Source organism: Hyperolius riggenbachi, chromosome 10 (genome assembly GCF_040937935.1).
Source record: "Hyperolius riggenbachi isolate aHypRig1 chromosome 10, aHypRig1.pri, whole genome shotgun sequence".
Lineage (NCBI taxonomy): Eukaryota > Metazoa > Chordata > Amphibia > Anura > Hyperoliidae > Hyperolius > Hyperolius riggenbachi.
In genome coordinates, this window is record NC_090655.1 from 254,783,142 (window position 1) to 254,798,824 (window position 15,683).

At 44.9% G+C, this 15,683-nt stretch overlaps 1 protein-coding gene across 1 annotated transcript in view; it reads right to left on the reverse strand.

The window, feature by feature from the left end:
- Positions 1-274: 274 nt before the first annotated feature.
- The window catches only part of LOC137535334 (zinc finger protein 585A-like), a 100,979-nt gene continuing 85,570 nt past the window's right edge, over positions 275-15,683 (reverse strand). Inside the window, exon 8 of the mRNA XM_068257164.1 lies at positions 275-10,016. Within this exon, the coding sequence (XP_068113265.1) occupies positions 8,767-10,016 (1,250 nt within the window). The 3' untranslated portion in view covers positions 275-8,766. The remainder of the gene's footprint in view (positions 10,017-15,683) is intronic.

Consider the following 15,683-nt stretch of genomic DNA (forward strand, 5'->3'; position numbering starts at 1 on the left):
GAGGCTTCAGAGTCTCTTTAAGCAAAACAGCTGTCAGCCCCCCCCCCCCCTCACCCCCCTCTACACCCTGATGTGTCTTTTCACCGTGGATTAAAAAGGTACCTCTTTTTTGCAACAACAGTGCCTCTTTCTCTCCTTTACCCGTATCTAGAAACTGAATTTCAGCAAACAGTACAAAAGGAAATGATGCATATCTGAATCAAATGTAGTAGCATTATTATTATTATTTATTGATTCATCGATTTATAAAGCGCCAACATATTCCGTGGCACTGTACAAAATTAAGAAACAAACATGGGGTACATAATAATACAGACAAATTGGTGTATACACCAATATACAAAACACAGAATTGGTAACAAAATACAAAATAGATACAAAATACAGAATTGGTAATTACAGTGACAAAAGTAACACAATGAATGAAATGTATAATGAATATCAAGACACAAAAGGGGGAGAGAGCCCTGACCTTGCAAGCTTACAATATAAAGGAATAGGGGGAAACGAGAGGTAGCATCAGCTACCGTAGCCAGCATTAGGAATACGTCCCGTGTAACCTCACAGTGTGTGACATAGTGCAGAACACCGGCAGCCAGGTAGGGCTGCATGACACACACACACACACACACACACACACACACACACACACACACAGAGAAACACACACACACACACACACACACACACACACACACACACACACACACACACACACACACACACACACACACACACACACACAGCTTGCTGCAAAAGCAGTTATCCCACGACAATCTGCTCCATACCACAATAATGCTGCACAAATGAGTGTAATGTAGTCTGGTGCTGTGCATAAAACTTTAGCTTTATTGTGAGGTGTAATTCAAATGACGGAGAAACAAGCATGGCTGATGTAATTTATGGATCTGTATTTAGGGTAAGTGCAAACTTAAGGAGTTCCATGAAGGAAAATCACTTATCTTTTTTTTCTCAGTATGTAATATAAAAGGCACCTCACAATAAAAGTAAAGTTTTGTGTACTACATCACCAAGGCAAGCTTTGAAGATATAAATATGGTAGGCTTCACTAAAGTAGATGGCAGACATCGATGTAATGGTAATATGATTATTTGTTTGGTCAAGACTGTCTCGTGTCTGGAGAGGTTTGTTTTATATCCTGCAGTATAAATGTTGTTCTGGGACAGCCTTTTCACCAACTATACTCAGAGGAGCTCACAATCTAATCCTACCAAAGGGCTTGATTCACAAGAGTGCTAACTTTTAGCGCGAATTTTCGCGTTCGCGCGCAATTAAAAGTTTTCGCGTGAAATCGTTAGCGACTTCGCGCGAAAACGTTTCATTGCGCGCAAATGCGAAAATTCGCGCGAAAACGCCCGAAAATTCGCGCGAGAACGGCCGTGCTAAAAGTTAGCACTCTTTTGTGAATCAAGTCCATAGTCTTATGTCCTCCTATATTATCATTATGTATTCATATAGCACTGACATCTTCTGCAGCACTTTACAGAGTACATAGTCATGTCAGTGACTGTCCTCAGAGGATCTCACAATATAATCTTACCTTAGTCCTAGTCTAATGTCCTACTATATTCTTATTATTATGTATTTATATAGCACTGACATCTGCAGCACTTTACAGAATACAGTCATGTCACTGACTGTCCTTACAGGAGCTCATAATCAATTCCCTGTCATGGTCATATGTCATAGTCTAGGGCCACTTCTTAGGGGGAAGACAGCGTAGCTGTATGTTTTCAGAGTCAAAAATGACATGCACACCATGAGGAGCAGGCATTGTCTACGCATAAAAAAGGACAAAAGACACTATATACCTTCACCCAGAAGTCCCTTACAAGGCCTGCTAATAACTCCGCCCCCTGTCCGTCCAAAATGTTAGGTTCCAGATTTTAAAACCATCTTGTCCAGGAAAAATAAGAACTTGGGTTGGTAACCATGCATTAAGTCTTTAATATAATTGAAACCACTGAAGATTTGAAATGCACTTAACTGTAAGACACTAACTTTTAAATAGTGGCGGTCACAGCAGGAAAGGGGAGGGGGCGTGGCTAGTGGGGGAGCACTAGAAAAAAGATGAATGAGACAAGCAGCCATATTCAGTACAGATTGGAGCGGTATCAGTCTGTTAGAAAGTAATCCACAAAGTAGTATGTTACAATAGTCCAGATGAGATATTAAAAGAGCATGTATTGATATTTTAGTTGTGTCTTGAGTGAGATTAAGTCGGATGTGTTATATGTTTTTGAGTTTGAGATGACAGGAGCTGGTTAGGGAGTGAATGTGAGGAATAAAAGAGGGAGAGGAGTCAAATATTACACCTTTGCTTTGGGAACTGACGTTATGGGAGTCCCCTGACACCACTAGACCTCCTGCACGCTTCTAGGCTGAGAACAAGGGCTAACAGGATCACGCAAGACCCCCACCATCCTGGCAGTCGCTTCTTCAACCGCATGCGCTCAGATCACCGCTACAGAGCTATTTCTACTAAAACCTCCAGACACAGGAACTCCTTCTTCCCCCAAGCAGTGCACCTTCTGAACTCGAGCCCTGCACACAGCAGGCTTGTCACCATGGACTAGATAGCCCGTTTGCTCCTACCGTGCGGCTGTTCTTCATTCCATGTATATCCACTCCTTGGACTAATTAACTATCTAGCTGGTCTAATTAACTGTCTAGTTCTTCAGTGCACGAGCACCTGCACCCCTATGTTCCAATGCCTATGTCAATGTATGCACGTGTATTGCATTACTTTTGCTTCAATGCCCATGTCAATGTTTGTATGTGTATTGCACTACTATGGTTTATGCTGTCTTGCACTATGCACAATGCCGATGTGTACCACAAACAATTCCGAGTTTAGCAACCGCCGCACTTGGCGAAATAAATTTGATTCTGATCTATTGTCATTTCAAGCAGAGTAGTGGAAACATTATTAGTTCTGTTTCACTCATTAAGTTTTAAGGAGAGGACATGGAAGCAGGGCTGTGGAGTCAGTACAAAAATCATCGGACTCCGATTCCTCAGTGTATGAAACCAATGACTCCGACTCCAGGTACTCAATCAAAATTGCTCCACCTCAGACTCCTTAGTCTAATACTTATGAGAACTGTGGAGTTTATACAAAAATCATCTGACCCCTCAGTTTATTGAGACCACTGACTCCAGGTGCCAGAAATTGCTCCAACTCCTCACCTGCAACTCCACAGGCCTGCATGAAGGAGGATATAGCAGACAAGCAGTCAGGAACACGTGTGAGGAGGGAGTTACGGTCTGGGGCTGAGAGGTACAGATCGATGTGTATCATCTGCATATAAGTGGTAATGAAACCCAAATGAGTTGATTAATGTAAAGATGTTAATTATATATTATTATGTAAATAATATTATAAAGATGAATGTAGGGGTAAAATTCAGTTATGGTGAGGCCTACTGCCTAGCCAGCCTATCACTTTCCAACCTTATCAGAAGTATAACAAGCGCATGGGTATCTGTAAAGTAAACTTAAGGTGCTCATACATCTGGCAATGTAGAATTGACCGACTAGAATGATCGACTTTAAAAATAGTTGGTTGATTGGTGATGAATCGGACGGTAGGCCATACATTATGTGCGACAATACTGTAGAAAGTCGACTATTTCTGTTGCCCGCCTTGGTTGATCGGTTTACTAGTACAGTACACGGGTGCACTCCATCGCGGAGCAATCGATGAAGTGCGACCGGCAGTTGTCCCCAGAGTGTATACTGTGCGCATGCAAATTCAACTAGTACAATCGATTCTTTTTAGCAGGGCAATCGGTTAATCGAGCCCATACATCACTCGATTCATTCTCAATCAACCGATATTTTGCAGCATGCGCAATCAAGGAAACGGCGTAATTCTCAGAATTGTTGGTTGGTCGAGTACTCTTTCTGTGCTCAATATTGACTCGATTCTCTTCCGATTCGATTATCGGTTGGTCGATCGCGGCTTCAAATCGTCTGATGTATGGGCACCTATATAGCAATATAGGTAAGGATTATACATAGCTAAATCAAACACAGTTACATAGTTATTTGGGTTGAAAAAGAAGACATACGTCCATCGCGTTAAACCAGAGAACAAAGTACAACACCAGCCTGCTCCCTCACATATCCCTGTTGATCCAGAGGAAGGCGAAAAACCCTTACAAGGCATGGTCCAATTAACCCCAAAAGGGAAAAAATTCCTTCCCGACTCCAGATGGCAATCAGATAAAATCCCTGGATCAACATCATTGGGTATTACCTAGTTATTGTAGCCATGTATGTCTATCAACGCAAGGAAAGCATCTAAGCCCCCTTTAAATGCAGGTATAGAATATGCCATAACTAATTCCTGTGGCAATGCATTCCACATCTTAATCACTCTTACTGTAAAGAACCCTTTCCTAAATGTCTAAAATGTTTTTCCCCCATGCGCAGATCATGTCCTCTAGTCCTTTGAGAAGGCCTAGAGACAAAAAGCTCATCCGCCAAGCTTTTATATTGCCCTGTGGTGTATTTATACATGTTAAACCCAGTTTATCTAACCTTTCTTGGTAATTGAGACCTTCCATCCCACGTGTCAATTTTGTTGCTCGTCTCTGCACCTGCTCTAACAGTGACATCACAAAGGCGAGTATAGATGTAATATTCAGCTACGGGGAGGTCTACTATCTAACCAGTGCACCACTTCCTTGGGGTCTTGAAAAAATAGAGTTTGGTCACCTCCTACAATACATAGCTTAGCCGGGAACTGCATGGAATGTGAAAGAGGCCCGTTTCCTCAGAAAGTGAATGGAGTAATCAGGAGAGATCATCACTCTGGTATTTTCCACCATTAGATCCCCTTTGATGCACACCATGCACAGTATAGCATCTCCATCTCTACTGTTTACAATCTGCACTAGAAATGCAGGAGGCGGAGCACCAGGCTGTGGGCGTCTGGGCGGCACCCTATGCGCTCCTTCAACTGGAAAGGTTTTGAACAACTGATCAGCCCCAAACTGTTGTATTAGCCAGGCCAATAAAATCTTCAGGTTTAGTAGCCTCAGTGCCCTCCGGTAACCCAATGAATCACAAGTTGTTACGCCTGAGTCAGTTCTCTATATCATCAGACTTGTGATTAGCCACTGACTGCTGTATAACAGACTGTATGTCTCTGGCTAGAAGGGGGGCGTGTCCTCAAGCTCTGATCCCCGCACTTCCAATTCAGATGTACCCCCCTCAGCCATTGCATATCTTGCCTGAGAAGCCCAAATCCACCTTCATGTCTTCGATTATAGCTGTGACTGCTGTGTGTGTGTCAGTGATAGCAGACATTAGCTGAGCATGCATATCTTTTATTGTCACTTCAGTCTCTGTTTCTCCCTCACTTCCCCAATCAGTACTGTGTGCAGGGGGCTGATAGACTCTGGCTGTTTGCATTGCCCAGGGGGAGAGAGCTCAGCTGCAGTGTGGGTAAGTAGATGGGGGATCTCTGCCACATGTAGCTGCTTACCAGACTGAGCTCCTGTGTGTCTGTGTACAGGGCTCTCAGGCTGCTGGGAGCCATCCTGTCCCCCTCTGTGGGGGGTCCGCTCGGGAGACGGTGGGCTCTCTTCCCTCTGCAGCCACAGGCCATGCTGGAGAGATTGTGTGCAGTGTGGGAGGCCGGCGCCATCTTGCTGGAGCTGCATGAAGCACCCGAGGGAGGACATTACCGTCCCGCCTTTGTTTTTATTAGAGTGGGTAGTGGTGGTCATCATCCCTGGTGTGCTGCACATCCTCTGGGGTACCAGAGAGTGACTCTGCAGCAGACGGTGGGTAACGCTGGTGGTGGTATGCCCGAAGCTCCTGCTGTGTGCAACCTATCTTAGCTCCACCCCCTAATATTTCCTTTTTATCAATGCCAGTTGCTTGGCTGTCCTGCTCAACCTCTACTGCTATTGTTGCAGACCCTGAACAAGCATTCAGATTATTTTTGGCTTATAAAACTACAAGAATATTACCTGCATGCTTGTTCCAGGTTTGTGATTCACGTGGCAGAGTTTATCAGCAAAGGCCGCAGCTTGGCGTAGCTACAGCAGTAATACTGTACTGCATATGGGTAATTAGGGAATCCGCAATTGCCAGACCCTGAAGTACAGCTGCCTCCGAGTTGCTGCGACTCAGAGACAGAATAGTACATAACACCCCCCGAGTTTGTGCAGCAGGGTCAGCCGTCATTCGGCTCACCCGGCGTGACAATGACCGGCAGACAGTCCTGCAGCCAGAGAGATCATCAGGACTGGCAGCAGCTGAGCTTGTGTAAAATGTTAAACATGTAGCCACTTATCTCAGCAGCTGATCCTTGAATCCCCCTATTCTCCATCATCACTCTATAAATGATACTTTGAATAATTACACTCATTTCAGACATAAATGTTCACTCCTATCAGCCTCCCATTCACTCCTCTTGCACACCCGGCCACTGCCCTCCAGTGATGGGAACACAAAGCAAAGGGAATGTGATAGGATCAAACATTCTGCAAATTTCCTGTGTTGTAAATGGAGTCATTAGAAATATTAAGCTTGTAAAGAAACCAAAACTGACAGCAGGGCCAAGCTGGAGAGGATCAGACAACACACACAGCTCTGATAAACATGGGTAGCTGAGAATGTAATTGTTCAGTAAAGGAAGATGAGGTACACTGCTCAAAATAAATAAAACAAACGCTTAAAAGAGGGGTAGGGAACCTATGGCTCGGGAGCCCGATGTGGCTCTTTTGATGGCTACATCTGGCTCACATACAAATCAGTAGGGGTTGATTCACTAAGCTACATTGCTCAAGCAACACAGCTTAGTGTAGGCACACTACTGCCGTAGCATACACTACTAACTTACTCTCACTCCCCTCAAAACTAACAGCTGCTCCAATTGTCCCACTCTGGATCCTGTCAGGTCCAGTGACTTTGTAGGATGAAATCCCTGCACTTTGATTGGCCCAATAGGCTTTCTGTCACTTGACAGGCAGCCTATTGGGCAAAAATACGGGAATCTCGTCCTACAAAGTAAATCAACCCCCAAGTCAGCTAGCTAATTGTACAAGCTGTTAGTCAGTATTTCACCTGTCTGGCTCTCAGGAAAATTGCGGATGTTGCTGAAACCCAAAAGAAGCTGAAGACACGTCTCACGATTCTGTTGCCTGGCGGATCAACTGTATACACATCACCATGACAACAGGGACGTGAGCCCTCTGCTGCGCATGCGCACTGTGTCAGTTTGAAACATATTGTATGGCTTTTATGGAATTACATTTATTTTAAAATATGCAGCATTTATGGCTCTCTCAGCCAAAAAGGTTCCTGACCCGGCGTAACTCCAAGTCAATCACACTTCTGTGAAATCATATTGTCCACTTAGGCAGCAACACTGATTGCAAATTTCACATGACTTTGTGCAAATGGAATAGACAACAGGTGGAAATTATAGGCAATTAGCCAGACATCCCCAATAAAGGAGTGGTTCTGCAGATGGTGACCACACACCACTTCTCAGCTCCTATGCTTTCTGGCTGATGTTTTGGTCACTTTAGAATGCTGGCGGTGCTTTCACTCTGGTGGTAGCATGAGACGGAGTCTACAGCCCACACAAGTGGCTCAGGTAGTGCAGCTCATCCAGGATGGCACATCAATGCGAGCTGTGGCAAGAAGGATTGCTGTGTCTGTCAGCACTGTGTCCAGAGCATGGAGGTGCTACCAGGAGACATGAAGGAGGCTGTAGGAGGGCAACAACCCAGCAGCAGGACCACTACCTCCACCTTTGTGCAAGGAGGAACAGGAGGAGCACTGCCAGAGCCCTGCAAAATGACCTCCAGCGGGCCACAAATGTGCATGTGTCTGCTAAACGGTAAGAAACAGACTCCATGAGGGTGGTATGGGGGCCCAACGTCCACAGGTGGGGGATGTGCTTGCAGCCCAACACTGTGCAGGATGCTTGACATTTGCCATAGAACACCTATATGGTAGCAGAGCGTTCAACCAACCAATGCCACAACCTGTAAGATGCCTGACATACGCTAGGGACCAATGCTTACAAACGCCTGCAAATGCATGCAACTGCTGGAGGAGATGAAGGAGTTTTATATAGACAGTAAAGAGCAGCAACAATCCAATGCACTGAGCAGCATGAGAGAGTCCTCAGGATTCAGTGTAAGAATGCTGCCATGTGCACTTTGCAAGAAGTAAAAGAAACACTGGAAAAGAACACTAATGGCCAAATCACTTTCTACACACAACACAAATGTCTGACAAGCAGTGATTTACACTCAAGACGTTTCCCACACTGAGCACATTATCCTCCTTAGCGGTAATCCTGAGCTAGGGTCGGGGAGGAAAACCGCAGCTAAGAGCGGTAATCCCGACCTCTGCTCGGGGTACCCGCCGGAGGCTGAATGCAGAGCAAGGCGTGCAGCTGGAGCGTTTCTACATACCTCCCGGGGATCCCGACGTCGGCCGGCATTCTTCTTCCTCTCCTCCGGGGCTCTGCTTCCTGCTGGTGAGATCGCCGGCTGTCGTCATGACGACACCTGGCAATTTCACTTTAGAGTTACAGCGCCACCTGGAGGATGGAGGCCTAACTGCAGCGCCAGGGAGGTGAGCGATTACTGTAACTGCTGCAGATCTCCCTTGCAGCATGATTTTTTCCAGGTTTTAGGGTTTGAAAGGGTGCAAAAAAATTGCACCACTTCTAGACCCTAAAATCCGTAAAGAATCATAACGCCAAGGGGGTTAATAGGGCTTCTCACCAGTGTGAGATCTCTCATGTATGACAAGGCTTCCTTTCTGCCCAAAACATTTCCCACACTCAGCACATGAATAGGGCTTCTCACCAGTGTGACATCTTTCATGTCTGACAAGGTTTCCTTTCTCTCCAAAACATTTCCCACACTCAGCACATGAATAGGGCTTCTCACCAGTGTGAGATCTCTCATGTATGACAAGGTTTCCTTTCTGCCCAAAACATTTCCCACACTCAGCACATGAATAGGGCTTCTCACCAGTGTGATATCTCTTGTGTTTGACAAGGCTTCCTTTATGTCCAAAACATTTCCCACACTCAGTACATGAATAAGGCTTCTCACCAGTGTGAGATCTCTCATGTGTGACAAGGCTTCCTTTCTCTCCAAAACATTTCCCACACTCAGCACATGAATAGGGATTCTCACCAGTGTGAGATCTCTCATGTGTGACAAGGCTTCCTTTCTCTCCAAAACATTTCCCACACTCAGCACATGAATAGGGCTTCTCACCAGTGTGAGATCTCTCGTGTTTGACAAGGTTTCCTTTCTCTCCAAAACATTTCCCACACTCAGCACATGAATAGGGCTTCTCACCAGTGTGAGATCTCTCGTGTTTGACAAGGTTTCCTTTCTCTCCAAAACATTTCCCACACTCAGCACATGAATAGGGCTTCTCACCAATGTGAGATCTCTCATGTATGACAAGGTTTCCTTTCTCTCCAAAACATTTCCCACACTGAGCACATGAATAGGGCTTCTCACCAGTGTGACATCTCTCATGTCTGACAAGGCTTCCTTTCTGCCCAAAACATTTCCCACACTCAGCACATGAATAGGGCTTCTCACCAGTGTGAGATTTGTGAGATTTCTCATGTCTGACAAGGTTTGTTTTCTGTCCAAAACATTTCCCACACTCAGCACATGAAAATGGCTTCTCACCTGTGTGGGATCTCTCATGTATTAAAAGGTGTCCTTTCCACCCAAAACATTTCCCACACTCAGCACATGAATAGGGATTCTCACCAGTGTGAGATCTCTCATGTCTGACAAGGTTTCCTTTATGTCCAAAACATTTCCCACACTCAGCACATGAATAGGGCTTCTCACCAGTGTGAGATCTCTCATGTATTACAAGGCTTTCTTTCCGCCCAAAACATTTCCCACACTCAGCACATGAATAGGGCTTCTCACCAGTGTGAGATCTCTCATGACTGACAAGATGTGATTTCCTTACAAAACCTTTTCCACATGTGAAACAGGAATAAGACCCTCCAACATGGGGAGAGCTGTTCTGAGTATGAGGCCCTTCAGGGTTAGACAGGTGAGGGGAGTCTGGGGGAATATTTGGGGTAACCAGGATATCTGCAGGAGACTCTTGTCCAGTGACATCATCATCATCCATTGTACAGTCTGTGGATACAGAGAGACGAGTCTCTGAGAGGTTCCTGATGCCGGGACTCCGCGCTGCAAATAGAGAAACATCATCACTTCCTGTTAGAGATTTCTGAGGGGAGGAACAATTATCATTAGGGATAGCCAGTGAGCTGCTGCTAATTCCAAAATGATGCAAAGATTGGAAATGGGCCAGATGCAGCATCTGTGTAACTTGCATAAAATTTGCATTAGCATATAATTAGCATATCATTTTTACTATCTCAGAGTTATTGGCATGTCACTGACGCTAACGCTAGTTATCAGCCGGACAGAGAACTGCAGAAGGTTGTGCTCATTACAGGCAGCCAATCACATGACAATAACTTTGTTTTGCGTGCAAATTTTCTGTATCTTGGAATCTGGACAATTAAATGAATTACCTGGGAAATGTGATTAGCGGCATACAATTTGCATGACATTTGCATTCAAGTACAGAGTTTCTTGCATCTCATTGACTTCCCCACATATTGGCCACACATTGACAAGCAGTAGATTGTACAGATTGATGAGACAATGGAAGCAATGTGTTACTCTTGAGACAACAGACCTATATGTAGTTATAGCAAGGGATCTGTGTTATGTTTGTAGAGCAATGTGGTGTCACTTACACATTCTTATTACCATTGTGCAAATTCTTGTTCTAATTTGAGCAATTAAAGATATTGTGACATTACACAACATACATTATAGGAGCTGCGAGGTAGAGGAATTATTCATTTACATCATGGAGACCCCAAACCACTAATACTTCTGTAGCTGTATAAATACATCCATATATACTCCTTGATATCCAGTATAGCCATATCTCTCCCCCCATTCGTCTGTCTAATAAGGAACCAAACTGCTGCACACTGCAGTTCCTATTGGACAGGAGATCAGTGGGGGAGGGGAAAGGGTGTGACTAGAAATCACTGGACTCCCTGCAAAACTTGGGGAACCCCCTCCACCTTTGTAACAAACCTCTCCTCTGTACCTGTGTGACACCCTTTTACATGCTTGTGAATGTCGGGCTTTCTATCCTCTTTAAAGTGTAACTGTCGGGCATAAAATCAAAATCTATTCTTATTTTTATCTGGTTAACAAGTAACAAGGATGCTAACCAGTAGCTCTAACCTCTACCATCATGAAGGGCTTTGAGCGCCTGATCCGGGCCCTCCTGAAGAAGTCCACAGATACCGTCCTTGATCCTCATTAATTTGCATACAGGGCAAACCGGTCAGTCGAGGACGCCATTAACGTGAGCCTAGCATACATCACGGAACAGGCCTGACTCTTACACTAGGATCCTGTTCTTGGACTTCAGTTCCGCTTTCAATACCATCTGTCCAGACATCCTGCTGGACAATCTCGTGCAATTAGGAGTTGACATCTCCCTCTGCAGGTGGGTCAGGGACTTCCTCTCAAACAGAACGCAGAGGGTGAAGCTCGGCAACTGCTTCTCCAGCGAGAGATCCACCAACATGGGAGCTCTGCAAGGGTGTGTACTGCCCGCTCCTGTTCTCTCTGTACACCAACAACTGTACCTCAACCTCTGACTCTGGTAAGGTCATCACATTCGCGGATGACACAACAATCATCGGCCTTATCAGCGGCAATGGAGAGCTTGCCTACCGCAGCGAAACTGAGAGGATCTGCAACTGGTGCAGGGGAAATAACCTCATCCTCAACACGGCAAAGACTGTAGAACTGATCATAGACTTCAGGAGACACTCCCCCACCCTCCACCCAGTCCTACTTGGGGAGACCGCAGTCTCCAGGGTGCCGAGTGCTCGATTCCTGGGCACAACTCTTACTAGCGATCTTGGATGGGGAGAGAACACTATCAATATTCAAAAGAAGGCACAGCAGAGGTTATTCTTTTTGCAACGCCTGAAAAAATGTGGCATCCCAAAGAAGCTGCTCATCAGCTTCTACACTGCCACCGTAGAATCTATCCTCTGCTCCTCCATCATCGTCTGGTATGCAGGGGCAACGGCTGGTGACAAATACAAACTCCAGAGAATAATTCATGCTGCGGAAAAGACCACAGGTTTGCCTTTGCCACCTCTTGATCTCCTCCACACCGCCAGACTGGGGAAGAGGGTCAAAGGGATCTCTCTCGACCCCTCCCATCCAGGCAATCGCTTCTTTGAGCTCCTCCCATTGGGTCGCCGGTTCAGAGCAATTGCCTCCAGGACAGGCAGGCACAAGTGCACTTTCTTTTCCCAGGCAGTCCTCCTACTGAACTCTAACTCCTGTCAGGCTGCAACACTCTAGCCCTTGGGAAGCAAATCCTCAACCGGCACCTGGTCTGTATCTGCTGCCCATTCTGAACCATGAACTGTATCATGCATCACAGTCTGTATCTGTTGCCCACTCAGAACCATGAACTGTATCATGCATCACAGACTGTATCTGTTGCCCACTCTGAACCATGAACTGTATCATGCATCACAGACTGTATCTGTTGCCCACTCAGAACCATGAACTCATACGCAGACCTCTCCATACACCTTAAATTGACTCATGGATCTGAATATTGTATGTCTTGCATTGTACAATATTGTATCTATTGTTTGTACCATGTATATTCTCATTTAGTCTCATGTTGACTATGCCTTGTTTTGTCCTGTCTCTGCCAATGCCATGTGCACCACATACAATTCCGGTACGTTATCTGACGTACTTGGTGAAATAAAGAGGATTCTGATTCTGAACCAGGCAATCCAAAAGTTAAAAATCACTATTACTTTTCTTGTAGATAAATGATCATTCCCCAGTTTACCTGACTCTTATTTGGTACATTGTCGAACAAAGGAAGTTGCAGGGCATGCTGGGTTGTCTTTTTTTGCTTCTTTACTTTCCTCTCAGACTTAACTAATGCAGTCTGATTAGCTGAAGACACTTTCCCTCCTGTTTTCCCCTCCCACACTTCTGTTCCTCTCTGATTGGCCAATATTTCTTATGCTGAGACAATGCACTTTCTATTGCAGAGCTGGGTGGGAGTGGCTGAAGACTGGGAGGGCGGGCAATGCATACAGTATGAGGCAGAGGAGAGTAAGGGAGGAAATTACATCAGGATTGGCTTCAAGATAGACACAGTTAAAATGGAGAATCCTAAGAAGGATTTTTTTTCTATAGAAAAATCACTACAATCAAAACATGGACAGTGCAATACATATCTTATGTAAGTAGAGCAAGTATTTATCTACTTATATATGCACTGGGTTTTTATTTTCTGAGATAGTATTGTTGACAGCTCCTCTTTAAAGAAAACCTTAATATTTTTTTTGTAATCATGTGACACAGGTTCTACCATAAGAAGCTCTTAGGCTGGTGCACAGTTGACCTAGAACATAAATTTGCCTTCTCAAAACAGAAAGCTTTTACAATTTTTCATGTTAGTGTCAGCCTATGATGTCTCCCACAATGCATCACTGCTGAACATGCAAATTGTCCCTTTGTTGACCATGAAAGCTAAGCACACCTCCAGAACCGCTGGAATGCAGTGATGTGTCAGCTTGTTTCAGCTTTCAGGGACAACAAATAGATGATTTTCAGCAGTGGTGTATTGTGGGATAGCTCAAAAGCTCAATCCAACCTGAATAATCACAAATATCTTCTGTTTTGAGAAGGTACATTTCTGTTTAGCATAGCATTTTAGTGAGAGGGCTTTTTGGGCCTTTTAGCCCCTTACACACTCCTAGGAGTTCTGGTTCACCCTGAGCTTGCTGGGCAATGTGTAAATGTGAGCTGGAGTAACAGGAGGACAGTCACAGCGGATGTGATGTAACACGTGCTGTGACTTTCCATTGTTGTCATGGCTACCTATGCCACGTCTGATTCCTTTCACTGCAATGGACACAGCATACATCTCCCAACTAATGGTGGACAAACATTGTAAATGAATGTTCAGGGACTATTCACAAACGTTTCTGCAAATGTTCACAAACCGAACGTTCGCGGGGGACTTCATTGCCATTACTGGCAGGTGAACTTCAAAAACCTTCAGGGCATATTTTCAGCTACAATTGTTATTAAAGAGACACTGAAGCGAAAAAAAAATGATGATATTATGATTTGTATGTGTAGTACAGCTAAGAAAAAAAACATTAAGATCAGATACATCAGTCTAATTGTTTCCAGTACAGGAAGAGTTGAGAAACTCCAGTTATCTCTATGCAAAAAAGCTATTAAGCTCTCCTACTAACTTAGTCGTGGAGAGGGCTGTTATCTGACTTTTATTATCTCAACTGTAATTGAACTGTTTACTTTTCCTCTGCTAGAGGAGAGTTCATTACTTCACAGACTGCTCTGAAAGACTCATTTTGAATGCTGAGTGTTGTGTAATCTGCACATATTAGAGAATGATGCAATGTTAGAAAAAACACTGTATACCTGAAAATAAAAATATGAGAATATTTTCTTTGCTGCTAATCTTCTAGTAATTATTCATAGTACACAACCAATTCATTATATCATATATTTTTTTTCGCTTCAGTGTCTCTTTAAAAAGGTGTCAAAACTGTCCACAGCATTCCTCAAAATATGTATTTTACACAGAGGCTTTATTTGAAACTGCATTTTGGGTCTATATTTTTCAAATTAAGTTTTTTTTTAGAATGGCCGCTGGGTTTACCTGCCTAAAATTGTTATTTGCAGTGACTGTAGCAGAGGCTTTACATATTTGGCAAATACCTGCTTAATTCTTAAAGTACACTGCGGTCACAAAACATGCTGCTTGTGCAGTGTGGGCCTAACACTGGGTGTAAATAAGAGAACTGGTAGGCACTCGGATACTGGACATATTGGTTAACCGATTCCGGCCCGACGTAGTACAAATCTACGGTGGGCAGGGGGCGCTGCGGTCCTAACCGGACGCATCGTCTACGTCCCATTGACCGCACGCCCCGCCATTCCCGTCGCTCCCGTCGCGTTCAACCCGCCAAAATTTGCATGCTCTGCCGCCTCTATGACGGCAGAGCACTGTGAGCCGGGCAGGAGCCGTTTTCATTGGCTCCTGGCCCTGTCATTCATGTAAGCAGCTCCCATTGGCTTACATGGGAAAACAGGGTCAGGAGCCAATGAGAGCGGCTCCTGACCCGCTCACATGACTCTTCCGTCATAGAGATGGAAGAGTCTGTATCCTGGGGGTCCCGGCGAGCGGCGATGACGGCGGTAAGGTGCGGCGATTTGTCGGGAATCCATCGGGATTGGACCAGCGGTCTCTGGTCCTCAGGTGCCCGGAGACCGCTGGTCCGAAAGTGGTTAATCAAGTGTCACAATGCTGCATATGCTACACGACCTGGCGACGTGCTCAAGACAACAGAGAACAGCCGAAATGAACAAACAAAGTAGAGGAAAAGTCTGGCACTGTCACTTCTAATGGTCTGAAGGAGAAAGCAATCATGGGCAATGGTGAAAAGTACTCATCTCATCCGGGTGGTTCTGTGTGCTGAGGGGGTGTAGACAGGGGGCACCAGTGGGTGACAG